At 37.3% G+C, this 22611-nt stretch overlaps 5 protein-coding genes and 1 long non-coding RNA gene across 9 annotated transcripts in view; 3 read left to right on the forward strand and 3 right to left on the reverse strand.

Moving 5' to 3' along the window:
- Nucleotides 1–153: 153 nt before the first annotated feature.
- On the forward strand, nt 154–10183 carry LOC139109993 (transcription factor IIIA). Of its 2 annotated transcripts, XM_070669478.1 has the most exons (6): nt 154–229; nt 338–380; nt 8717–8933; nt 9022–9125; nt 9203–9534; nt 9603–10183. In XM_070669478.1, exons 3-6 carry the CDS (start codon nt 8757–8759, stop codon nt 10037–10039), a joined length of 1050 nt encoding a protein of 349 aa, XP_070525579.1. In that variant the 5' UTR covers nt 154–229; nt 338–380; nt 8717–8756; the 3' UTR covers nt 10040–10183. The 2 variants fall into 2 exon arrangements, with proteins under 2 accessions (XP_070525579.1, XP_070525580.1); XM_070669479.1 differs by lacking the exons at nt 154–229; nt 338–380 and adding an exon at nt 5772–6154.
- LOC139109976 (uncharacterized) lies at nt 703–8292 on the reverse strand. Its single transcript, XM_070669436.1, has 7 exons — nt 7253–8292; nt 6044–6134; nt 4526–4729; nt 4289–4430; nt 3948–4147; nt 3720–3872; nt 703–3082 (listed from the first exon to the last, which is right to left on the reverse strand). The coding sequence occupies exons 1-7, from the start codon at nt 7284–7286 to the stop codon at nt 1765–1767; spliced, it is 2142 nt and encodes a 713-aa protein (XP_070525537.1). The 5' UTR covers nt 7287–8292; the 3' UTR covers nt 703–1764.
- A 355-nt stretch (nt 10184–10538) lies between the features above and the next one.
- Nucleotides 10539–12076, forward strand: LOC139109997 (GPN-loop GTPase 3). The gene is made up of 3 exons (XM_070669485.1): nt 10539–11038; nt 11130–11326; nt 11402–12076. The coding sequence occupies exons 1-3, from the start codon at nt 10994–10996 to the stop codon at nt 11988–11990; spliced, it is 831 nt and encodes a 276-aa protein (XP_070525586.1). The 5' UTR covers nt 10539–10993; the 3' UTR covers nt 11991–12076.
- Nucleotides 12077–12085: 9 nt separating this feature from the next.
- LOC139109980 (PHD finger protein 12) lies at nt 12086–16091 on the reverse strand. 3 transcript variants are annotated; one of them, XM_070669441.1, is made up of 6 exons: nt 15939–16091; nt 15266–15508; nt 14210–14409; nt 13861–14108; nt 12672–13696; nt 12086–12567 (listed from the first exon to the last, which is right to left on the reverse strand). In XM_070669441.1, exons 2-6 carry the CDS (start codon nt 15311–15313, stop codon nt 12184–12186), a joined length of 1905 nt encoding a protein of 634 aa, XP_070525542.1. In that variant the 5' UTR covers nt 15314–15508; nt 15939–16091; the 3' UTR covers nt 12086–12183. The 3 variants fall into 3 exon arrangements, with proteins under 3 accessions (XP_070525542.1, XP_070525540.1, XP_070525541.1); XM_070669439.1 differs by having other exon boundaries at nt 13831–14108; nt 15939–16089; XM_070669440.1 differs by having other exon boundaries at nt 13831–14108; nt 15661–16011.
- A 199-nt stretch (nt 16092–16290) lies between these two features.
- Nucleotides 16291–19184, forward strand: LOC139109981 (pescadillo homolog). Its single transcript, XM_070669443.1, has 8 exons — nt 16291–16478; nt 16596–16829; nt 16980–17487; nt 17583–17716; nt 17817–18076; nt 18165–18352; nt 18431–18618; nt 18712–19184. The coding sequence occupies exons 1-8, from the start codon at nt 16455–16457 to the stop codon at nt 18967–18969; spliced, it is 1794 nt and encodes a 597-aa protein (XP_070525544.1). The 5' UTR covers nt 16291–16454; the 3' UTR covers nt 18970–19184.
- A 562-nt stretch (nt 19185–19746) lies between these two features.
- The window catches only part of LOC139110004 (uncharacterized), a 28536-nt gene continuing 25671 nt past the window's right edge, over nt 19747–22611 (reverse strand). The window contains exon 10 of the long non-coding RNA XR_011546928.1: nt 19747–21247. This is a non-coding gene — a long non-coding RNA (uncharacterized lncRNA). The remainder of the gene's footprint in view (nt 21248–22611) is intronic.

A 22611-nucleotide genomic window follows, 5' to 3' on the forward strand; every position in this document is an offset into this window, starting at 1 on the left:
AGTAGTTCCCCCCTCAGTCCTCGATGACCGGTGCTCCGCAACACATCTACGCGCGCGCTTCGTGTGAGATTCGATGCACCCCACGCCAAGATCACGTATGCTAGCCGCCGTCGCAGCACCACCAATGCCATTTCTGATAGTGAGTGTACGATACTAACAATAAAAATCCTATCCTGAGAGGAGGAGGAGGCCCAGGAAGGGCATCATACATCGGCGAAGCAACTTTTAGGTGAGAATTAATTCTTTTTTATAAAATCTTTATAAAAATAAAGCTTTACCTTTACATTAATTTAAATACTAACATGTCTACAGTAATATGTTTTATTTTATGTTACAGTCACTGGCAGAACTCTACACTCCGCTGAAGCTCATGCAGATTGGTAAGTTGCATGATTTTTTTTTTTTGTAGTTTGGAATTGAGGTATCTTAAAAATAGTGCACGCGTAGCGCGCGCATGGTTTCTCCTAGTATATTAAAATACACATTTACATAAAATTAACGATCCTGAATATCGACAATTTAAAGAACTTAATTATTCTTTAATACCCAAGAAACTTAGAAATTCTTTGAATAATTGCCAGTCTTTTGCACCTCGCCAAGTGTTAGTAGCAATACTTCTAACTTAGCAGTACTCCAAGAATTCTTCAAGCTTTACTAGCTATGATCGCCTGAACGAATAATTAAGACAAATAATATTATTAAGTCTCAATGCTAAATCAAGTCTAAATCTAAACGCGCACCCATCCGTTTTAACGCCAGAATAGTATTAACAGCTTTAACCCAGCGCTTCTTAATAACGTAACGTTTCAAACGATGCTTCTGTATCGGGTTCTCCAGAGCGGCTTCCAGCCAACGGTGCTCTATAAGTTTTCCCGCAGTTGGTCTGTTCCTATAGCGAGAAGACTAATGAAAGTTTCTTAATTTAATTGTTACTCGCGGGAAATGTGTGGGCGAAGCAAAGCGAAAACTTTCTGTAGAGTATTGTGTTTTACATTGTGTTGTATTTAATATTAGATATAAAATATTAACAGTGATTGTTCAATAAGAAACAAGCGCGTGAATGTTATGTTAAATGTAAGAATTTCCCTCTGGAACGCTTAAACATTGTTGCTTACAAAAAAAGAAAGGAATATTCATGTTTAAAATTTGATAAATTGTGCTATTTTTTCTTTTTTTTTTTTTTAAACTTTTTTTTAACATACATTTATTAATTTGCAAGGTATTAGAACGTAGAATGCGATTCCGCAATATACATGAATGTAAAAATATTGATTTCAAAGTGTATTGCCGATATATTAGCTATCGAGAATTTTGCTTATCAACGAATTACTCGTTACAGTTATAGTATATAATTTTAATATTATCATTTATAAGCCTTTTATCTTATGACTCTTGATTCATCGTAGAAATTTTCTTTTTTTTTTATCGTATAAACAAATCTGCAAAATTGGAAATGTATGTGTATCATCTGTAACGATATATTTCTAAAAAAAAAATTATTTAATTAAAATAAATTAAAAGGGATAATTTAAAAAAAATCGTGCTTCGACTTTGAAAATTAAAGATAGAGATTTTCACTGAAATCAATTTTTCCAACTCAGTCATAAAATATATTATTAGACATATACATATATCTCATCTTGAAAGTCAAACGTTCAAATCCGAGATAAAATGTACGACTAGTTTAATAAGAAAAAAGGAAAATGGTTAACGCCCCATATTTTCTTGATGTTGCTTATTGTAACTGCTTGACGAACGCAACAGTCAACGGTATATCGACGGCGACGTGGATGACGCGACGTCGGGGGGTTTCGCTTCTCGTTGCTTCGACTGGAAGTACTCCGCCAAGGAGTTGATCGTTTTCCTAGCAATGGTATCGGCCGCGCACCAGTCCAGACTCATAGATTTTCTGCCGGCAGAGACACCGCCGCCGCTGCCGCTGCTGGACGTGGTGACTTCTTGCCATTCACCCAGCAGATGCAGGAGCAGATCTTTCGTGCTGCCTGGCTCGTCTAGATTCAGATTCTTGTGCAGGTCTCGCAAACTCGATATCCGCGGAACGTCCCTGCTGGTCTCGCCGAAAGATCGTTTAACTCGTGACCGTCGCCACGGTGGTGTCAGGTCCATATCTTCCGCGGAAGATCTTCTACCGAATCTGTCTCCCTTAAACTTCTCCTCGACGCCCTCGGCGATCGTCGTTCGTTCGAGGGAGTAATTTCGCGACTCCCTGCGTCTCTCGGACGTATCGTCGCCGATGCTCGTTCTTCTCAGGGCCACAAACACGTTACCGAAGTTAGTGTCGAGATTGTATCTGTCGAAACTGCGGCTGCTGTGAAAGGTAGTTCCGTTGAGCTTTCGCTGTCGCGTGATACTTGAGAGTTTCTCCGTAATCTCGTTGGTCTCTTTATCGACATGAGATGAGGCTATTTTAATATTGTTCTTCGAGTAATTATCGCGATTGATTGCGATGTCGCCGGGCCTCTTGGATCGCTGGGCTTCCGTTGTACCGCCGTTGCTTCCCTCGTTCACCCGGGATCCAACGGCGATCGAGCGCAAATGCTCGGACAGTTTGATGATTTCCTCAGCCAGAGCGATCTGGCTAGCGGGATCGCGGCGATTTCGCGCAGCCGTGCCTTCGGAAGCTCTTCTTTCCAAGGATAAACTGAGATTCGGTACGAACAGCAGGTGGCTAGAGCTATCTTTCGCGGCGGAGTCCGTCACTCTTTCGGACTGCGTGCTGCTGCTGCGAAGACTGTCGCAAGGAGACGGGCTGTGTCCTCGCAAGGACACGGTTTCGTCGCGATTGCGAAGTGGGTTCCTTGGTAGAGCGTGATACGAGTCGATCGTGTACGGGCTGTCCGGGTGATCCCGCCAGCGTTCAACGAACAGTCTAAGATTGTCTTTCGTTACGTCCAGCTCCTCTCTGCCGTTATCGTTGACCGCGCCGACGATAGGACGATTCTCGATAAAAGCCGTCCGTTTTTCCGCCGCCAACCCCGCGATCTCCTTTTCGCTCTTGGGCTTGCTCGCTTTTCGGGCCAGCCACCGGTGCTCCCGGCATTGCGCCGCAGTCATTCGCTTTCTGAAAGATTCGAAAGGCTCGTCGTGAGGAGGATCGTGCTTTCATTCTCCCAGGCCTCGATAGTGCGTTTCCCTTGTCACGTGGAGGCACACGCGATCTCGCGATCCGGGGACGATTAATTAAAATATATAAAACGCATGAACGAAGAATGCATTGATGGCGTAGTTACGAATGCTGTACAAATGTGCGTTATATTAAGTATCTGAATGCAAAATTCTCGATAAGTAGCTGATACATTTGTCACTAAAGTTATCACGAAATGCAATCATCTTTTCTTAATTAGCAGTTGAAAATTTTTAGATGTCAATTAATGTACGATAAATACATGTGTCGATTAAAAATTAATTACATTTCGGTGTAAAATAATAATAGAAGTCTGATTAACCGTGATAACCGCGAGTTACTTGTGAGCCATATACACCTTCACAACGAGTCAAAGAGAATTATTAAACAGCGTAACAGAAAGAACTTCTTCTCTGAATGTAACAGATATAAAAAATTAAAATACTTAAAAAAAAGATTTAAAAAAAAATAAAATAACAGCCGGAGACGTTGAAAAGAGCGAGGGGAAAAAAAAAATTAAAGAAAAGTAGTATATGTACGTATATGTATATTATAATCAGAAAGATATACTTACTCCTTATCTTTCACGAGGAGACATCTTATAAAATCTTTCGCGTCCTCCGAGATCTCGGCGAAGGCCTCGTGATCGAAATCGTACTTTGCGATAGTGACATTCGCCATTGTCTCTATATCCGTATCGCCCATAAACGGTGACAAACCGGACAATCTGCAACAGTTAGCTTCATAAGGAACTTGGATCGTTACAAGGCGCAGCAGCCTCGTAGTAAATATCGTAACTTACAATACGTAACAAATAACACCTATACTCCATATGTCGGTACCGAAACCAATTTGATCGAAGTTTACGACTTCCGGGGCAACAAACTCTGGCGTACCGAACAACACTTGCAGCTTCTTGCTCGGGTCGTATTCTCTCGCGAGACCGAAGTCGATGATTTTGATCCTGTTACCTTCTTTCGTCAGACACAGGATATTTTCCGGCTATGCAACATACATGAATTTCAATTAACCGGGCAAATTATAAAATATAAAAAAAAGTAGAGGGTCGTCGACCGTCAATCTCGTATTATATGTACCTATATTCGAATTAATTGATATTAATAACATAATTCGGCGACTCACTTTTAAATCAAGATGCAGAATCTTCTGACCGTGCATGAATTCTATTCCCTCGCATATCTGCCGCATAAAAATGGCGCAGCTGCGTTCCGTCAGTACGAAATCGTCGTCTATCACTCTCTCAAAGAGCTCGCCGCCGTCGATCCTTAAATGATGGAAATTTAAATGTAATCCCGCAGCGCGCGTCTTTTTAATCTTATGCTTCCTACGTCGCTGCCTCGCCCGTGAGAAAAAACGTACAATTCTAGGACGACATATATCTGTTTTCCCGCGTCAATGGCATCGTACAGCTGAATCAATCGTGGATGCTGTAAGCGTCTCATGATGTCAACCTCTCTCTGCACCGCGCGTCTGTCCTCTTTTTTCATGACGTTCACCACCTTCGCGGCGAGCATCAAGCTGCTCGTTTTGTCCCTACATCGATAAACGATTCCAAATTTTCCCCTGAAACAAATAATTAAAAAAAAAAAAAAAAAAGAGAAAAAAGTTAGCCCGAAACAATTTGCTTAATAAAAATTAAATCGAATTTCCGCTTAATGTATGTAACGTATAAGTATATAAAATTCGCTACGATCCTTGAAGCACAAAATTGGATGCATAACAAATTACTCATAAAAAGCGATAAACACTGGAAGACCTGCCAAAGTTTTACATCCGCCGCATATCTCTGGCAGAGCAGGGTGGCATACAACATATTTGTCATTAAGCCAAATCAGTGAATCATTAAGTTAGTGTATCCAAATCAACGGATACGTCGGACGTAACTGTTTTACGCATTAATTAAATTTTATTATTATATAATAATTGCTATAATAACGTCATTAACTTAGTAATCAATCGCGCTACTGAAAAAGATTTCAAAAAAAATTTAATATCTATCCCAAGTTACTTGAGCAATTCGAAGCTGTCTTTCGGGCTTGTCTATCATTGAGAAGTCGCGTATTAGAATGTGTTGCGTAGGGTGAACTGCACGTTCATTGTCAAACCGCATTCCGATACTGTCGGGGACGGCCGAGTTCACCGGCGGTGTCAAGAGCACCGGCACGCCTAGGTCCAACGTCGGAACGTCGTTTGACGCTGCGTACCGTTTCGCTCACGGGTCGAGAGAAACGGATATTTATTTATAGACGTATCGTATAGGCCCTTGATTGCCGGCGCGAATAAGACCCGCGCGTGCTTCGCCTTATCAGTTCACGCCGCATTCCGCAGACGGTGCACCTGACTGCGGCCGTACGCATTCCCGCGAGTCCGTCACCGCGGTTGCACGATATCGTGGAAGCCGGCCAACAGCTCGTAATATCATCCCCGAGGTGGATATTAAACACACGATACCGGAATATCGAACGAAGGCCACGCGCGACGAAGGCGTCATTAATTTGGCCCGCTCGTCCAATTAAAAGTTAATTGCACAGGGATATGTTTTATACCTTGCGAGCGATCGGAGTAAAAAAATAGACTATGGCGAATTTAATCCAGATTTATTTCAAATTACTTTTTTACGGTTTTCGTGATCAGGGGGATGTTTAGAGTCGTATAAAACTACTCAAGATATTTAACTTGAGCTAATTAGCTGCGGTAACGTAAACCTCGTTTAATCGTGAGTGGACTTCCTGAAAGTTTCTCCACCGCTGCGACGTTAAATTCCTAGTTGCATCGAGATTGATACACAATCGATCGCATGTGATAGACACGTCGTTGGCACGAAGCATGAACGTCTATACCTACACCGTTCGCTGATCGACGGATTTAATCACTCACCGTCCAAGCTCCGACTGGATGTCATAATCATCCTTGAACTCGACACCACGGCGTATCGTTACGTCTCTATAGGGGAAGCTGGGCTCGATCTCTGAAAACAGGCGTGCGATGGTAAGAAGGACGGAATGCGAGAGCGAGTAGGCGTTTTGGCATTCAATTTCATCGGCGATATCTTGAAGATGGAAAGAGGCGTCTTTAAGAGTCGCGGCCCGTTCTTCGCCTCGAGAGTTTTGGCGCCAACCGTTCGCCAAGATTCTTCTCAGACAATTTTGCAGCTCTATCATTTTTCTTGTTAGCATGTTGCCATTATTTTATTTTAATGATTTATTTCGAGACGCCTAATCTTTCTTTGTTCGTTGCTTCGTAGCACATTGTCTGCCAAGATGGTTTAGTTTGTTGATGAAAACCGACTCACTTTGCACCGCGGTAAAATGACTATCTCGCGACTATTGCAGATACGCAAAGTGATGAAAAATAAATTTTAATTAACAAAAGAAATATTGCAAATACGTTGAAAAGTGTATGAGTATACGTCGTTAATATATTTAACAAAAAATTTTGCATGGCAATGCTCGAAGCACAGCTTGCAAATATTTTCGAGGCAGTCAACGTGTTAAAAAAAAAAAAAAGATCTCTATGGAATCTTCTTTCAAACCTTTCATGTTCATCTTCATTGATTCGCTTTTCACTTAATAATATTTAATCTTTATTTTCTTTTGTCAAAAATTAAATTAAATTAGAAATATTATTTTCAAACCGTCGAGATCGAGCTCGACCGAATCTGGCAATTGTCTGCAATTAACTCCAACAATTAAGGCTTTAGCTTCGAGACGAACATCCGACTCTACGAGAACGCGAAAATAGCTTTTATGTTTATTCAAAGCGCGGAAATTCGTGTGAGATACGCGCTTCTCTCTCTCTTTCTCTCTCTCTGTGCCACTAAAATTGAATTTACCGAGAACATATTAATTATAATACAGTATTAGCACACGGGCATTAAAAGACGAAGATTATATTGATACTGCAGCAAGAATAACCGACTCCTGATTTCCGCAGAGCCGTTCTATCGAGAACGCACAGACGCGTTTATATATTCACGAACGCAATTCCCGCGCTTCCCGACCGAGACACACGTTTCTCCTATTTTCCATCACCTCGAGATGCTCCTGTACGAAAGAAACAAATTATTTCTTTATCTTTCCCTCTTACCTCCCACTGGATCCGACTCGTCCACGCGAATCATGTTCCTCGAACGATTTTTACGAATTAGTCGCCGCCGTTCTTTCTCGTCTTTCCGGAGAACAGTAAAACAGAAAGCGGAAACAACGCTCTACCGCTGTAAATTTTTTTTTCCTTTTTTCTTTCCCCTCTGTCTTTTCTCTCTCACCCTCTTTTATCCATGAAAATAAAAAAGGCCTAAACGAGGAGGGTTTCGCGCGGGACCACTCTCGCGCGATCCCTCGATCGATCCTGCGCGAACCACGGGCGATTATAAACTATCTCGCGGCGGCTGTTTCGTGTCGCGCAGGCACGAGATGGTGGCCTCTTCTTCTTCCCCGGCTCAGACGGATTTAGATTTTCGACGGACACCGCGAATTCTGCTGGCCGATCACGTGGCCCGTAAACCCCAACTCGATTTTGAAGAAGGGGAAGGGATAAAATAGCTGGCATCGCTCCGTTTCTCCTCTTTCCTCTTTCTCTCGCGCTGGTTCCTTCCTTTTTGTACCCGCGCACGTCTCCTCATGTCCGCTCCTCTTTGTGCAATTCACAACGATTCCCGGATGCCGCCGAAGTGCGGAGTCTAGGGACAGATATCGATCCACGTACGCCGATATTAAAATTATTGAAAATCGCACGCGAAATTTGGGAGGAGAGAAAAGAAACGTTTGGTACCCAGCCCAAAGAGGCCAATCCCTGAAGTTCGAAGTGGTACAATTCTGGCTGACCTGTTTAAAGTGCGCCTGAAATAAGTCACCGAACTACCGTCAATCTCCATAATACCAAGCATTTGGTTTTAATACTTGTTTTCTTTTAGAGCATGTCTTGATGCCAACGTCGTGCTTTCTTAATGTCATTGACGGGCGTTTCTGATTTAAAAATATGCATATAAATAAAAGAAAACGAAATCTGCGTTGTTATTAATTTTACTATTTTTACTTTATCTGTGTAAACTCGCTTAAAAAAAAAAAAACTGTTACAGAACATCAATGAAACCTAAAAAAAAAAAAATTAAGTTTTGTCATTTCGATCAAAAACATTAACAAAACGTACACTTCGTAAGGAATTAAGTCTAAGATTAATTAAAACGTTGAAATTTTTTTATTCTTAATGTGTAATTTTATTTGCTGAAAGTACTGCGTGGTATAGAAATAAGTAACATACTGAGAGAAATATAGCGCGTGTTTATGTTAAAAATGTTTGAAAAAATTTATTAGCAATTATAAGTTGTAAGAATAATGAGGTAAGATTATTGTGAAATATTACTTTGCATCGCGCTTGTCAGTCGTCTTATCGAGGACGCATGCGTCGCGTACTACGACTACCACGTGGAATTTCCGTGGGTCTTCTAACCTCATTATTCTGGCCAAATTTTCTTTTAGCTCTTCCTTTGATTGATGATAAAACGAAAGTTTCTAAAAAGCTTCTAAAGTGAATAATTACTTTTGCTTCCAGTAAGAGTATTCATTAGCTGAAATACACGAATGAGATCAAGATGGGTCAAATAAAAGAAGAGAACCACAGTAAAGTTGTATTTGATAAGAATGACCATATCAGTGGCATCCAAACAGAGAAGAATATAAAGCAATATAAATGTAAATATTCCAATTGCCAAGTTACGTGTTCAAAACCTTCCAAGTTGGAGAGGCACATAAGATCTCACACTGGAGAGGTAAGAAAATTATGTCACACAAACATAATTTTCTTATGTATTATTTCTTATGTTTTATATTTTAACAACTAAAAATTTTTTGTTACAGAAACCTTACAAGTGCACTCATTTTGGATGTATAAAGTCATATACAAATTCATCTCATTTAAAAAGACACTTTGAAACTCATAATCTTATAAAGAAAGTATACAAGTAAGTACACATTGGTTCATATTTTACAATCATTTATAAATAATATATTAATTATAAATATATTGTCTTGATTTAAGATGTCCAGAATGTTCAAAATCAATTAGCAACTTACATAATTTAAAACGTCATTGTAAGAAACTCCATAGTCAGGAAAAAAAAATCTGCTGCAAGGAGTGCAACATAACTTTCAACAAAAAATATCAGCTAGTCCAACATCAAACTACACATTCAATAAAGCCCATAACTTATAAGTGTGATAAATGTTCTAAAAGTTTTTCGACCAACAGGACGTTGCAACGGCATCAAATAATACACGAAAAAATTTATTTTTGTACAGAACCAGGGTGCACAAAAGTATTTGATAAATGGACACTTTTGCGTACTCATAGAAAAGTAAATCATGTACGACGTAAGTATTATGAAAAATTAATATATTGCAAACATGTAACCCCTAAACAAAATTAATTTTTATTTCAGAATATAAATGTGAAAGTTGTGCTAAAGTGTTTTTGAATAAATCCAGATTTAAGTTACACAGTAAGACACATTTGGAAAATAGACAGGTTTTACCGTGCTCATACGATAATTGTAATAGAGTTTACTATTTTAAATCTAACTTAACTGAACACATAAGAACAAAGCATCTCGGAAAAAAATTTTACTGCGATATATGTTCTATGGGCTTTACAACGAAGCAAAAATTGATAAAACATATTCAACATCATTACGAATCTAAGAAAAAAAAGGAAAGGGCACAACAAAAAAAACGGAAGGACGTTGGTATACCAAAGAAAAGCGTAATAAGTGCTTTAATTGGAGTGAATTTGCCACATCATTTAGAAAAGATGATATTGAAACGAGAAACTGTGATAAAAGATATAACGGAAGTTGTAAAATCAGACGCATCTTTATAAATATTCAAACTACGTCGAAATCAAGTCTGCATATTTTATTTTGCATTTATTATAATTAAATGTAACATTTATTTTAATTTTGAATGCAAATGTATACTGATGCCTGATATATGTCGTTTGGATAATTAAAAAAAATGTACTGAATTTTCTCTAACCAAAAAAACTTTGTGTCGATTAATAGTAGCGGAGATGTAATTGATTTAATTTAATTTAATTTTTATTTTGCTATATTGAAACGTATTTTGTCTTATTTTGCATTAATTTCTTTTTATTGTGTTATATTTTACCTTATTTTATTATTTTAAAATATCCGATTTATCGTTCAGTCATACTACTGAGATCTCCGACCAATATTAGAATTAAATTCGATTTATTCGATTAATCCGTATGGCAGAGAGCCCAATTCGGAATCGCGGCTTCCACGCGTACAGATACAGAGGCTCGTCCGTGGCTTCACACGGACGAGCCTCTGTATTTGTACGCGTGAAAGCCGCGACTCCGAGTTGTGTTCTCTGCCGTATGGGCCTAATCATTAGCGAGAGCCGTTCGCATTAATTTTGTAGCGGCTATTACAAATTAGTGGGAAACTGGGCTTCCTCCGTGCCACCAACTTACTTTCCAAGCGTTTTCGAACGATTTCAAATACTCTGCGCTGCAAAATCCGAGGATTGACAAATTTGTCATCTTATTTACTTTTAATTTTTCGGGCATTTAAATGGGCTCATGATTAAATTACTATTTTTCTGTCAATGTAATTCAAGATTAAATATTATTTTTTTAATAGTTAGTGTACTTTTTAATAATTGGCATTGTAAACCTGCTACCGGCAAATCGTGAATGGCGGGTAGTGATAGTGCTTTCTGAGTTTCGGCATTGAGAAGGCTCGGGATTTATACGGATTTCTCATTTTGTTTATTTGTTAATAGTGCGTACTTTTTTTTTTTTTTTATTACAATGAGGTACGCTCAGCTAGTAATGGGTCCAGCTGGCAGTGGCAAGGTAATAAATCTGTGTTTAACTTATATTATCTTTACACTAAGACATAACCTAAATAAAACAAACATGTGTTTTAATTTTTTATTTTAAACAGTCCACGTATTGTTCAATTATGCAACGACATGCTACCGACGCAAGAAAAACGTTGGATGTTGTAAACTTAGATCCTGCAGCAGAACATTTTGATTATCAGCCTTTAGCAGATATAAGAGAATTAATTGAATTAGATGATGCCATGGAAGATGATGAACTCAACTTTGGACCCAATGGTGGACTTGTATTTTGCATGGAGTAAGTTATTTTCTATTAAATATCAGTTTTATTTATTTTGGTATTTTATCACATTTTTTTTTTTTTTTTTTATAGGTTTTTAATGGAAAATATAACTTGGCTGGAAGAAAAATTAGGTGACACAGATGATGATTATATAATATTTGATTGCCCAGGACAAATTGAATTGTATACTCACATGACTGTTATAAGACAGTTAATAGCCACCTTGCAAAAACTGAATTTCAACATATGTGGAGTATTTTTAATAGACGTCCAATTTATGGTGGATGCATCAAAGTTTTTGTCAGGTACTTTGGCTGCTCTTAGTGTAATGGTAAATTTAGAAATTAGTCACGTTAGTATTCTCAGTAAAATAGACTTGTTATCAAAAAGCGCGCGGAAAAAAATAGACAGATATCTCGATCCCGATCCACACAGTTTATTAACAGATATGGAAGAAAACCCATGGAATGAGAGATATCACAGACTTACAGAGAGTCTCGGTTCTATTATATCGGATTATAGCTTGGTGCATTTTTTGCCGTTAAATATTAAGGATGAGGAAAGTATTGCGGATATAAAATTAACGATTGATAATACGATACAATACGGTGAAGACATAGATGTAAAAACAAGAGACTTTGATGAATCGTGTGACGATAATGAACCAGATGAATCTTAATTATTTTTTTAAGAAAATATTTTCACCTTAGATTGTATTTACAAATGTAATTAATTTATTTTTTAATAAATATGAAATAAGGGTAATTTAAAGAAGATAATTATGTTGCAAGCACAAGAAGCACTTTGTTAATTTATTTTGTATTGCTTTACAAAATTGCCTTTATACAATATGAAATATTTTATATTAACTTTCATCTATCTACATACATATTTAATGTGTTAAATACGAACATAAGACATCCGAAGGAGATGGTCGAACCGTGCGCAATGATTGCACTTCCTTCCCATCCTTCCTCTATATGTTCATTTATTCTTGTATTACGTTTTATACTACATTTACATAAAATTTTGTTATCTGTGTGCGAATATTCTTCCAAGCAAACTGTTTCTTCCTTATGTAGAATCGTTTTTATTATATCAGAAGTTTCTTCCTCTTTAGTAACATATATCATTTTATCAGTCTTGTCCTCTTTTATTTGTTCTTCTAAAACGCGAGTGTAATCGCAAGAATATAGCACGTGATCCACCATCGTTCCGTATTCACTATAATTAAGTAATTCGTAGTGTTTGGTCACCTGCAATAAAGACAGAGAATAATGAAAAAATAAGAAAAATTTTTTTGTTTTCCTTAATATATAAATGTTCTGTTAAAAGAAAAATATACGATATATATACTTACCTCATCGAAAAATATAACTGCATGTTTAGAAGATGTAAATCCGCAACTACCATAATTCGATAAAACTAAGTCGCAATTTGGACCATTGCCGATAACAAAGGTTCTACGAGTCATGAATGCTGGTGGATTAGGCTTAGGACTTAAAGAAAATAATGCAGCTCTTGCTCTTCTATGACAATTTATTAATTTATAATTTTCTCCGTCCGGATTTAATATTTGCTCTAGTCTTTGTTGCGCTAATGCCTCCAATACTGGTCTTTCTAACAACTGTACACCTTCTTTAATGTTATAATCATAGCTGCTTGCATAAAATTTGCATTTACTATATTCTTTATTAGAACTATCAGTCACAGTTTCGTTCTCCGTTTTACTCATGTGTTCATTTACATCCGACACTTTCTGCTGATTACTTGCCCCATCCACAGTAGCATCACACGTTTCTTTTTTTATTTTTACTTCTTCAGATTTTTCAGTTTCTTTTCTATCTTCTACACAATTACCTTTGTTACATGCTTTCTCGACGTCTATCTGCTGTATTTTTTCATCTGCAATATTTCTCACAGGCAATATAAGACTATTTTGATAAGTATGTGTTGGATCTATGTGCGGCGGATTTTCATAATGAAATTTCACGCTATAAGGAACTTTTATTCTTGGACGACCCTCCAATCTCACCTTCGTCCGAAATAATGGATTAGCGGCACGTGCTTTACGCAAGAAATCTAATTTCACTGCATGCTGATCTATTTGTTGATTGGCATATTTGTCCCAAAGTTTTATACGTTCTGTAACTCTACAAGAAGTCAACAAATTCTGATCTATGAAATGATTTGGATGATTGGGACACATCCATCTGCCAATTGGAAAAGCAGTCAGAGGTGGATCCAAGCAATCCTGATGAAAATATAATGGACAATAGTCACATGCAATTAATGGAGCCTTTCTACAACTACGTCCACATTCAAAGCATAAACGAGCCGGCAATGGAACCATTAAGTTGCTATCCAAACAGTGACTTTTTCCAACTGAAAAGAAAAAATATAACAAAAATCTTAATTAATTTAAAACAGTTTTCAAACAATAATTAATAATTACAAAATATAATTTTATTCTTAAAAGATTAAAAAAAAAGTAATATATAAAATCGCATTTTGCCCACCATTACTGTACGATGAGCTCAGCAGTTTACCTCTCCTACCGGATACATAATCCACTTTATTGCTTCCAGGGAACATTATAGGCAATTGTAACTCTTTAGGCAATTCAAATTCTCTTGGATTTACCAGAGAAGCTGCTAATGTTAATACTTCCAGAGCAGATCTCTTCTTTTTCTCATTTCCTTTATCGTCCAACAGTCCCTCTCTTTTGGAAGCACAACGGCAAGCATAGCACAACCATTCTCCATTAGGAATATCCGTCGGATCCACTGCCGGATAGCTATAAAATACAAGCTTTAGCTTGCTCTTTTTTACAGATAAGAATTCAAGATCTTATGTTAAGATCTTTTACAGCAGATAGCAATCGCTCTGATCACTTACTGACACTGCAAGTGATAGGAAGCTGGGCATTTGTCGCAGCATATGAGCTCTCCACCATCTTTACAAGCGTCACAAAAGTCACGATTGTGACCACGGCCACGTCTCTTAAAATATGGATGCTTCTTCTCCTCTTTTTCCTTCTTTGCCTTTGCTGCCTTCGAGTCATCGGATATTGGTGGTGCAATGAGAGCTTGTATTTGCTAATAAAAAGAAACAACAATTTTAAGTAACAAGTGGCGAACTTTACACTGAAGCGAATTAACGAAATCGACATGCAGTGACTCCTAAAATTCGAACACCAACAAATTTTTACTATAAAGTGGTGTATTCAGATAATAAATTAAAGAATTAGATTGGCTCATTTTTTTAATGATACATTGTTGATTTTACTTTAACATTGTGCAGTGTTACTTTAATAAATTAATACATATATTGTTTAATAATTAATTTAACAAAACCATAGTGATTTATTGTCTTACAAAAGTATTCGGACACTAAATAATAATAAAATAAAATTAATGTTTTTTACAAAATAAAAATAAAATTAATATTTCGTTGGATAATCTTTTCGATCTAATACATATTTTAACCTTTTAGGTATATTTAAACAAATAAGTAGAGTTCGATTAACGTAAAATACTTGCAAAAAATTTGTTTAAATATGCCTAAAAGGTTAAAATATGTATTAAATCGAAAAGGTTATTCAACGAAATATTAATTTTATTTTTATTTTGTAAAAAACATTAATTTTATTTTATTATTATTTAGTGTCCAAATACTTATATAAGACAATAAATCACTATGGTTTTGTTAAATTAATTATTAAACAATATATGTATTAATTTATTAAAATACCACTGAACAATGTTAAGGTAAAATCAACAATGTATCATAAAAAAATGAGCCAATCTAATTCTTTAATTTCTTATCTGACCACACCACTTTAGAATAAAAATTTTTTGGTGTCTGAATTCTTTTGGGAGTCACTGTAGTTAAACCCACAATGTTTTCCCCATTTTCTTTTGCACATAAAAATCTGACACTTATTTGGCTTACCGGCATCAATCCACCTAGCATCGGGAAACCATACTCGACGGTGCTCATTTTGTCTGTCAGCGCAGCAACAAACGTGGAAAACAATTACAATTATTCCTTCGTGTTCTCTGTGAGCTCGGTCTTCATCCCTCACCGTCTCTCACAGTTCTCACACTAGCTTTCCATCCTCCATCGGCGTAGGGTCACTAAACTCGCGTATATCAGAAACAGTATTGTGGCGACCTCCTAGGTTCTCAGCTCTACCTAAATTCACAAATATTCATTTATCACTTCTTAATTAAAAAGTTTATCAGGAAAAAAAGCGAGTTTTTATTTAATTATTAATGCCAAATAAATAAGTAAAAAATAATTATGAATACGTAAAAGTGCGAATTATTGAATATTATTATACCGACATGTACGCCGAAAGGCAAATATAGCGACGGCAGCTAGCGAACGTGACTTCAGAGTCGTGTGCGTCGAGTTTCACATGTACCGCTTATATGTACCGCGCCGGCCGGTTTGCCGATGACTGATTTCTCTCCGTTCTCTCATCCCCTGCCTCTGCCGTCGCCGCCTAAGATGACGTGCTACGCTAACCGCTGTCACCGCAGAAAACGCTATATCTGCTTTTCGGTGTACAATTATCGACAGAGTGTTAGTTTAGGTTAGCGAATTTTCAAACAGAGCAAACCTGGCGTCCTGGCACGTGCAGCACATGACGTTGATGACGCCGATGGTGGCACAGTAGCACCATTCGTCATCGACGAGGACTCGAGGTGCTGATGGAAGTCGACCGCCACTATGAAGTGTGAACCAGAGAACCCAACTCGGAATCGCGGCTTCCACGCGCAGATACAGAGGCTCGTCCGTGTGAAGCCAGCGCTTCGGCTGCCGTCGGATAGAAGAAAAGGCCAGAGCTATACACTGCCGGCGACGCCGCGAAAGAGTAGGACAGACAGTGTATAGTTCTGGCCTTTTCTTCTATCCGACGGCAGCCGAAGCGCTGGCTTCACACGGACGAGCCTCTGTATCTGCACGTGTGGAAGCCGCGATTCTGAGTTGTGCTCTCTGGTGTGAACCAATGTGAATGTTCGACAGAATCATAGCTCCTTTTCGTCGTTCCACCACGTGTTGTATAGTTACGCTTATATATTTTATAAGCGGAGTTTAATATTGTATGTAAATTTTATATATAAAGTGTACCATAATGGTTGTAATAGGTAAAAAGAAGGTAAGTAAATTTTTTTAATATAATGTGATATATCTCATTTTTGTTAAATGAGGTTATGTTACGATTTACGATTTAAATATTTCTGTGGATTAAAATAGAAATTTTTTTAATTTACAGTACGAGAGTGGTGAAGGAGCGCAGTTTATAACGAGAAGAGCTGCTCTCAGGAAATTACAATTAACGCTAAATGATTTTCGTAAGTTATGCATATTGAAAGGCATATATCCACGAGAGCCACGTAATCGTAAAAGAGCCCAAAAAGGTGAACCTGGTATTAAAATCCTTTATCACAAAAAGGATATTCAATTTTTGATGCATGAACCGATAATATGGAAATTAAGAGAGTACAAGGTATAATTTTTTTTTTAAATTAAATGTATGGTTCTTTAGAAGCTTAATATTAATATAAGTTTATTAATATTTATATATTAATATTTTAATATAAGTTTATTAATATAAGAAGCTTAATATTAATATTAATATAATATAATATGTTTTCAGATATTTAACAGAAAGATTGGACAAGCAAAGGCAATGAAAGATTTTGCCAAAGTAAAAAGATATTTGAGTAACCATCCTACATTAAAGATAGATCATATAGTCAAGGAGCGTTATCCAACATTTATAGATGCATTAAGAGACTTAGATGATTGTCTGACTCTTTGCTTTTTATTTAGTACATTTCCATCATTGGCTCATATACCAAGAGATCAGTCATTGTTATGTAGAAGATTAACAATGGAATTTCTTCATGCTATTATTGTTGCTAAAGCATTGCGTAAAGTATTTATATCTATCAAAGGATATTACTATCAGGCTGACATAAAAGGACAAACAGTAACATGGATAGTGCCACACCACTTTTGCTTCCAACCTCAGACAAAAAATGACGTCGATTTTAAAGTTATGTCTACATTCGTAGAATTCTACAGTGTGATGCTTGGTTTCGTGAATTACAGACTGTATCATACTTTGAATTTATGTTATCCTCCCAAATTGACAAATTCTGGTAAGATTACTACTCAGTTTTACAATTTGATATTTTATTTCGGACATCGTGTATAAATATTTAAAAGTATGTAAAACAAATATTTTATTGCACAGAAAATATTGAAAAATCATTGGTTGATGAAGAAACTTATGTATCTGAGAGAATCAGTGCATTAAACATTCCCTTAGATAATTTAGATATTTCAGTAACAACAATTGAAGACGACAATATTGAAATAGATCAATTTGTAAGTAATGTATATCTCAGATTTACTGATTTAGCAAATTAATATACTTGTTTTAATTATGAAAATAAAATCTTTATTGATTATGGATTATGCTTTCTAGGAGACGGACGTTGCCAAGATTGAAGCTAATAAAGCAGAAAGTGAGAAAATACGGAAACTGAAAAATCTATTTAAAGGTATAAAAGTTTTTATTAATAGAGAAGTTCCTAGAGAACCTCTTGTATTCGTTTTACGTTGCTTTGGCGGAGAAGTGTCTTGGGATAAATTACTTTTTGTTGGAGCAACTTTTGATGAAAATGATGAAACAATAACTCATCAGATTGTAGATAGATCAAGCATGAATAAACAATATATATCGAGGTATTTATACGTTTAATCTGTTGTGTTAATATTTTCACACACACATACACCCTCATATACATACCTATATATATTACTTTTTTTTTAGATACTACGTACAGCCGCAATGGGTTTTCGACAGTGTAAATGCAAGGGAATTATTGCCTGTAGAAAAATACTTAATGGGTGCTGTACTTCCACCTCATCTTTCACCATTTACAGATAATCGACAAGATCAAACATATATTCCTCCAGAAGAGCGTGCTCAAATGGATCCTGATTATAAATTAAATAATCGTAAGATTTTTATTTGAGATTATTACATAGAATTTATATAGATCTATTTTATATTTGACTTATTTACTTACCTTGTAGAAGCAGACTCAGATGAGGAACAAGATATCGAAGATGAAGAAGAGAAAATTGAAGCTGAGAACGATTTGAGTTCAGAAAGTGATCAGGAAATAGAAGACGTGGAAGAAAATGACGATAATGATGCACAGATTGCTGAAGAGGAAGAAAAAGAACAAAAGAAAATGGCGAAGGAGGTTCAATTACAAAAGGTTTTGTTATAAAAAATTTTTATAATTACTTTTAAAAATAATTCAAAGGAAAATAATGTTTGTTATCAATAATTTCAAATTGTTAATTTCTAGAAAAAGAAAATGAAGGTACAGACTGGTGAGCCAGTGAAAGAAAGTCCATGGGAAAAAGCCCGATTGGAGAAGCAAGAGTATCGTCTTAGAGAGAAGATGATTAAGAAGAAACACCGTAAATTGTACAAAAGTATGATGAAAGGTCGAGCAGAAAGAGCTAAAGAAATCTGGCTCTTACGAAAGAAAAGACGTATCCACGACACCAAGGAAAAAGAGAAGCGAAAAGAAGCGAAAAAGGTAACAAAAACGAAGGCGTAAATCTATAAAAAAAAAATATAGAAATAAATTACTTCATATAAATATATTTCTAACGTATACCATTTCTTATAATAAGAATATAAATAATAAAGAATGTTATAACTGATACTAATTATCACACATTAGTTAACATAGTACTTAAAAAATATTACAGAATGCACAAACGTTGTGAGACTAGCTTCTCTGTGAGTCAATAGATACAGTTATGTATAATAGCAGATGTTTATTATCTAGTCCTCCCACCGGAAGCCCACACGTTTGACCATCCTGGTCTTTTTTAGCGAAGGACTTTGAAGGCCAGTCTACCCACGTACACTGGCCCACGCAGAACTTTCTATATGCATGGATCAAACCGTATCTGCCATTTACTTGTGCACGCGCGACTATAGAAATCAAAAATTTCAAATCATCGATAATATAAACTTCTGACATTTAAATAATTTAATTTATTAAAAATTTTATTTTTTTCTAATGGACCGGATCTCGCGCATTTTACAGCAAGTTAAAATATGAAAAAAATTATGATTAAAAAAAATGGTAACAAATTTTTCTTTTCAAATACTATATGAACATATTTCTATTGCTATTACATCTCGCAATACTCTCTCCCGTTGCGCCATGCTTCTATAAAAATTCCTTCGCGTCTCGCCGATCTCCCACGAACGCGGTAGAGGTCGTACATTGATCTTGAGGAACTGCAGAGTGGAAGGTTGCTTGTAATGGGACATGGTACTTTTATTGGGCTCTCGATATCATCGTGCCTGCAACCGTCCCCCGTGACTTTCGCCAAGCTTGTGCTAGCCGAACCTAGGCGAACTAGTATCGAAGGACAGTCATTTGAGGGCGGATGCATTATTGCCAATGCATCCGGCCATGCTCTGCGTATACCAGCCGTGCATCACCTTGAATCGAGCCTCCGGTGTGACGCAGCGAGTGGAATGCATTTGAAACACGTTTCCGAAGCTGCATGTATCTATTTAGCAAATTTTTATATTAATAACTGAAAAAAAAAAATGTCTAATAGTTTACCCCTTCGTCCAATTTTTTTACGATAGCGATGCGAGTGCGAGAAATTTTTTTTTAACCGACTATATTTAGCCCCGCGCGCGAAAGTAAGAATCGGATTCATCGTTGCTACGTGCAAGCTTCTTTTAAGTTTGAGATGCCGGGCACGTTTGCTTTACGCGACCTGTCGCCCGCTCGATCTTGAGTCTCTCGGAATTCTCTAGAGCTCGTTTCTAACACGTTTTATTAATTCACAATGTAATTTTTACACATTTTGATATAGATCAATCCGGCTGGACGACATCTGATATGTTTATTCATGAATTTCTTCTCAGATTGCGCAGGAAAACCTAATTGTAAGAAATTCCATCCAAACCGACCCGCATCACTTACGAGTTTTTGAAACATCGCGTCTTTTTTATTTTAATTAACGCAAGGGAAAAAAAAATTAACGATGGAAACGATCAAGTTATTTCAAGTTCGATGAAAATAAATAAGTACTTCGCCGTTCGCGAGCGTGTACTTCCGCAACGTAATGAGTTACATCGGCTTTAAGTGGAAATGCTTCAAACGGGAATAACACGCGTGTCGTCGATTTCTTCAGTTATTTGCAATGGTGACTGAATCGATGACCGACGTTCGTCGTCGCCACGGCGAAGGATTAACGCGAGAGGACAAGCGCGCATACGTGCGTTTGTGTATGCGTGCGTATGCGTGAGCTGCGTGGTACATACATTGGGCGCTTACGTCATTCTCGCTATTCCTGTTCCAGCCTATCTCCGTCCGGCACATCCTGAAAAAGCGATACCCTTAGAAACCTGCGAAGAATCTGAGAAAAGATCACCGTCTGCATTTCTTAATTCTTTCATTCTACTTTCCCTCCTATCATATTTTTATTTTCCTCAAATTAAGAAATTACATACTTTTAAAATTCATGCAATTACTGGCTGTAAATTAGCCGCAGAGTGATATTACAAAAGTCTTAAAATGATAACATTTTATTTTGCAGAATCCTCGTTTTTTTTTTTTTTCTTCTTTTTTTTATTACAGTCGCTAACGGCCTCGCGACATTTCAGGTTTCGACCTTTTTCTTGGAAAATACAATATCGGTACTCGTTTTGGCGCCGTGGAGAACTGCGTGGGATGTACACGGATATTTGACTGCCTACGTAGTTGACCATAATACACTCTTGCTTGCGAAATATCGGGGTCTCGAAATTCCACCTCACGCCGGCGATTTCGGTGAAAGTGTCATTTGTGCATATCTCTGATCCTAAGAAAGAGAAAAACAGATTTCACATATATAAATAATTTTCTAACTGGAGAAAAATCATCTAACGTGAGGCATATCAAATTAATTTTCTTCCTTCTTTGATGTAAAAGGATTAGTTCTGATTAACGCGAAGTTAAGTACGATCATAACGAGAGAATGGAAATTAAGATGGTAGTGTAAACGAGTGCTCGCTACGAGGATAAGCGAATAATTACGCAAGCTCGATAGCCGCGGATAGAGTTGTTAATATATCTCGCGCCGGATAATGAGGTGTATTGAGAACTGAAAGTAAAGTGGCTTCCGTTTCTGTACTTCCGTCACGCGGCATAAGCTCGAGAACTGAAAGATACGTTGCCGTACGTGTATCGTGAATCCTTCGGTCGTTGATTCCAGTTAAAAATAAGATGCGACGAGATAAGACACAGATGCGATCGCAATTCCTAATTCGCATACTGTCATCGTTGCTTTCGAGTGTTATCGCATTATATTTCCTAATTAAAAAAAAAAAAAAAAAAGAATTGCACATTTAATATTTGCTGGTGCCGAGTTATATCAATTCGAGTTTAATTGCTTTTTAGCCGCGTTGTTTAAATAGCTCGGGATTGTACGATCTCGTCTTCAAAACACTCGATGCAGCCACGGCCTCGGGGGCTAATCTAGAAATTCCTGTTGCACGCGCGGAAAGAAGTACATTATCGGATGTTACGACGCGTACGCGACTCGCATTGTTGCGCAACGCGATGATGAATCAGCCGTCAGCGGATCGGCGACGATCATTCACTGTGCTGGGAGAGAAACGCGTGCCCGGCGCAGCGTTCGCAAATTGATCAATTATCACGGTAAAACCACGTTCTACCGTCGGTCTGGCACGCACGCCGCGTTATTAGAATGATGCGCGACGAAAATGCCGCTTAGATCAAGCGTTCAGGCTAACTCGCGAGCGATAAACGCATATCTGTCAATGATCGCGCGTCTCTTCTCTCCTCCCGCTTATCTTGTATCTGGTCTCGCATCTATAGACAATGCGAGACGATCTGCGGAAGATACTCCGCGCAGATAATTGCTTACATAATGAAGGAATGCAATCGGTATCATGTCTATGGAATTCCGTCTCACGGGATATCTCGTCGAGAAACGAGATCTTCCTGCTACGCCAACGAGTTTATCAGATACTTATCCCCGCGTCGCATAATCATACGTCTGCGCTGATAAATGCGGATGTGTATACTACAAATTTCGTTTGCTTATATTTTACTGAGGTCGTCGCCGGTACGACATACCATCACGCACTAAAATTATTGAATTAGGCACGCACTTGGATAATTGAGGGCAAAATGAATCTTCCTTATCTCTCAATTAATGTA

Source organism: Cardiocondyla obscurior, linkage group LG19, assembly GCF_019399895.1.
Source record: "Cardiocondyla obscurior isolate alpha-2009 linkage group LG19, Cobs3.1, whole genome shotgun sequence".
Classification (NCBI taxonomy): domain Eukaryota; kingdom Metazoa; phylum Arthropoda; class Insecta; order Hymenoptera; family Formicidae; genus Cardiocondyla; species Cardiocondyla obscurior.

Bases quoted from the DNA above. Each gene is read 5' to 3' on its own strand.
- LOC139109980 (XM_070669439.1), bottom strand. From the start codon at position 15,313: ATGAGCACCGTCGAGTATGGTTTCCCGATGCTAGGTGGATTGATGCCG. The intron at 14,410-15,265 runs GTAAGCCAAATA...TCTTTTTATTAG, and splicing joins TGCTAGGTGGATTGATGCCG to CAAATACAAGCTCTCATTGC. The intron at 14,109-14,209 runs GTAAGTGATCAG...TGTATTTTATAG, and splicing joins TCCTATCACTTGCAGTGTCA to CTATCCGGCAGTGGATCCGA.
- LOC139109997 (XM_070669485.1), top strand. From the start codon at position 10,994: ATGAGGTACGCTCAGCTAGTAATGGGTCCAGCTGGCAGTGGCAAG. The intron at 11,039-11,129 runs GTAATAAATCTG...TATTTTAAACAG, and splicing joins GTCCAGCTGGCAGTGGCAAG to TCCACGTATTGTTCAATTAT. The intron at 11,327-11,401 runs GTAAGTTATTTT...TTTTTTTTATAG, and splicing joins GGACTTGTATTTTGCATGGA to GTTTTTAATGGAAAATATAA.
- LOC139109993 (XM_070669478.1), top strand. From the start codon at position 8,757: ATGGGTCAAATAAAAGAAGAGAACCACAGTAAAGTTGTATTTGATAAG. The intron at 8,934-9,021 runs GTAAGAAAATTA...TTTTTGTTACAG, and splicing joins TAAGATCTCACACTGGAGAG to AAACCTTACAAGTGCACTCA. The intron at 9,535-9,602 runs GTAAGTATTATG...TTTTTATTTCAG, and splicing joins AAAAGTAAATCATGTACGAC to AATATAAATGTGAAAGTTGT.
- LOC139109981 (XM_070669443.1), top strand. From the start codon at position 16,455: ATGGTTGTAATAGGTAAAAAGAAG. The intron at 17,488-17,582 runs GTAAGATTACTA...TTTATTGCACAG, and splicing joins TCCCAAATTGACAAATTCTG to AAAATATTGAAAAATCATTG. The intron at 18,353-18,430 runs GTAAGATTTTTA...CTTACCTTGTAG, and splicing joins TGATTATAAATTAAATAATC to AAGCAGACTCAGATGAGGAA.
- LOC139109976 (XM_070669436.1), bottom strand. From the start codon at position 7,286: ATGATTCGCGTGGACGAGTCGGATCCAGTGGGAG. The intron at 6,135-7,252 runs GTAAGAGGGAAA...GCCTGTTTTCAG, and splicing joins CGAGTCGGATCCAGTGGGAG to AGATCGAGCCCAGCTTCCCC. The intron at 4,148-4,288 runs GTGAGTCGCCGA...TATGTTGCATAG, and splicing joins TTCTGCATCTTGATTTAAAA to CCGGAAAATATCCTGTGTCT.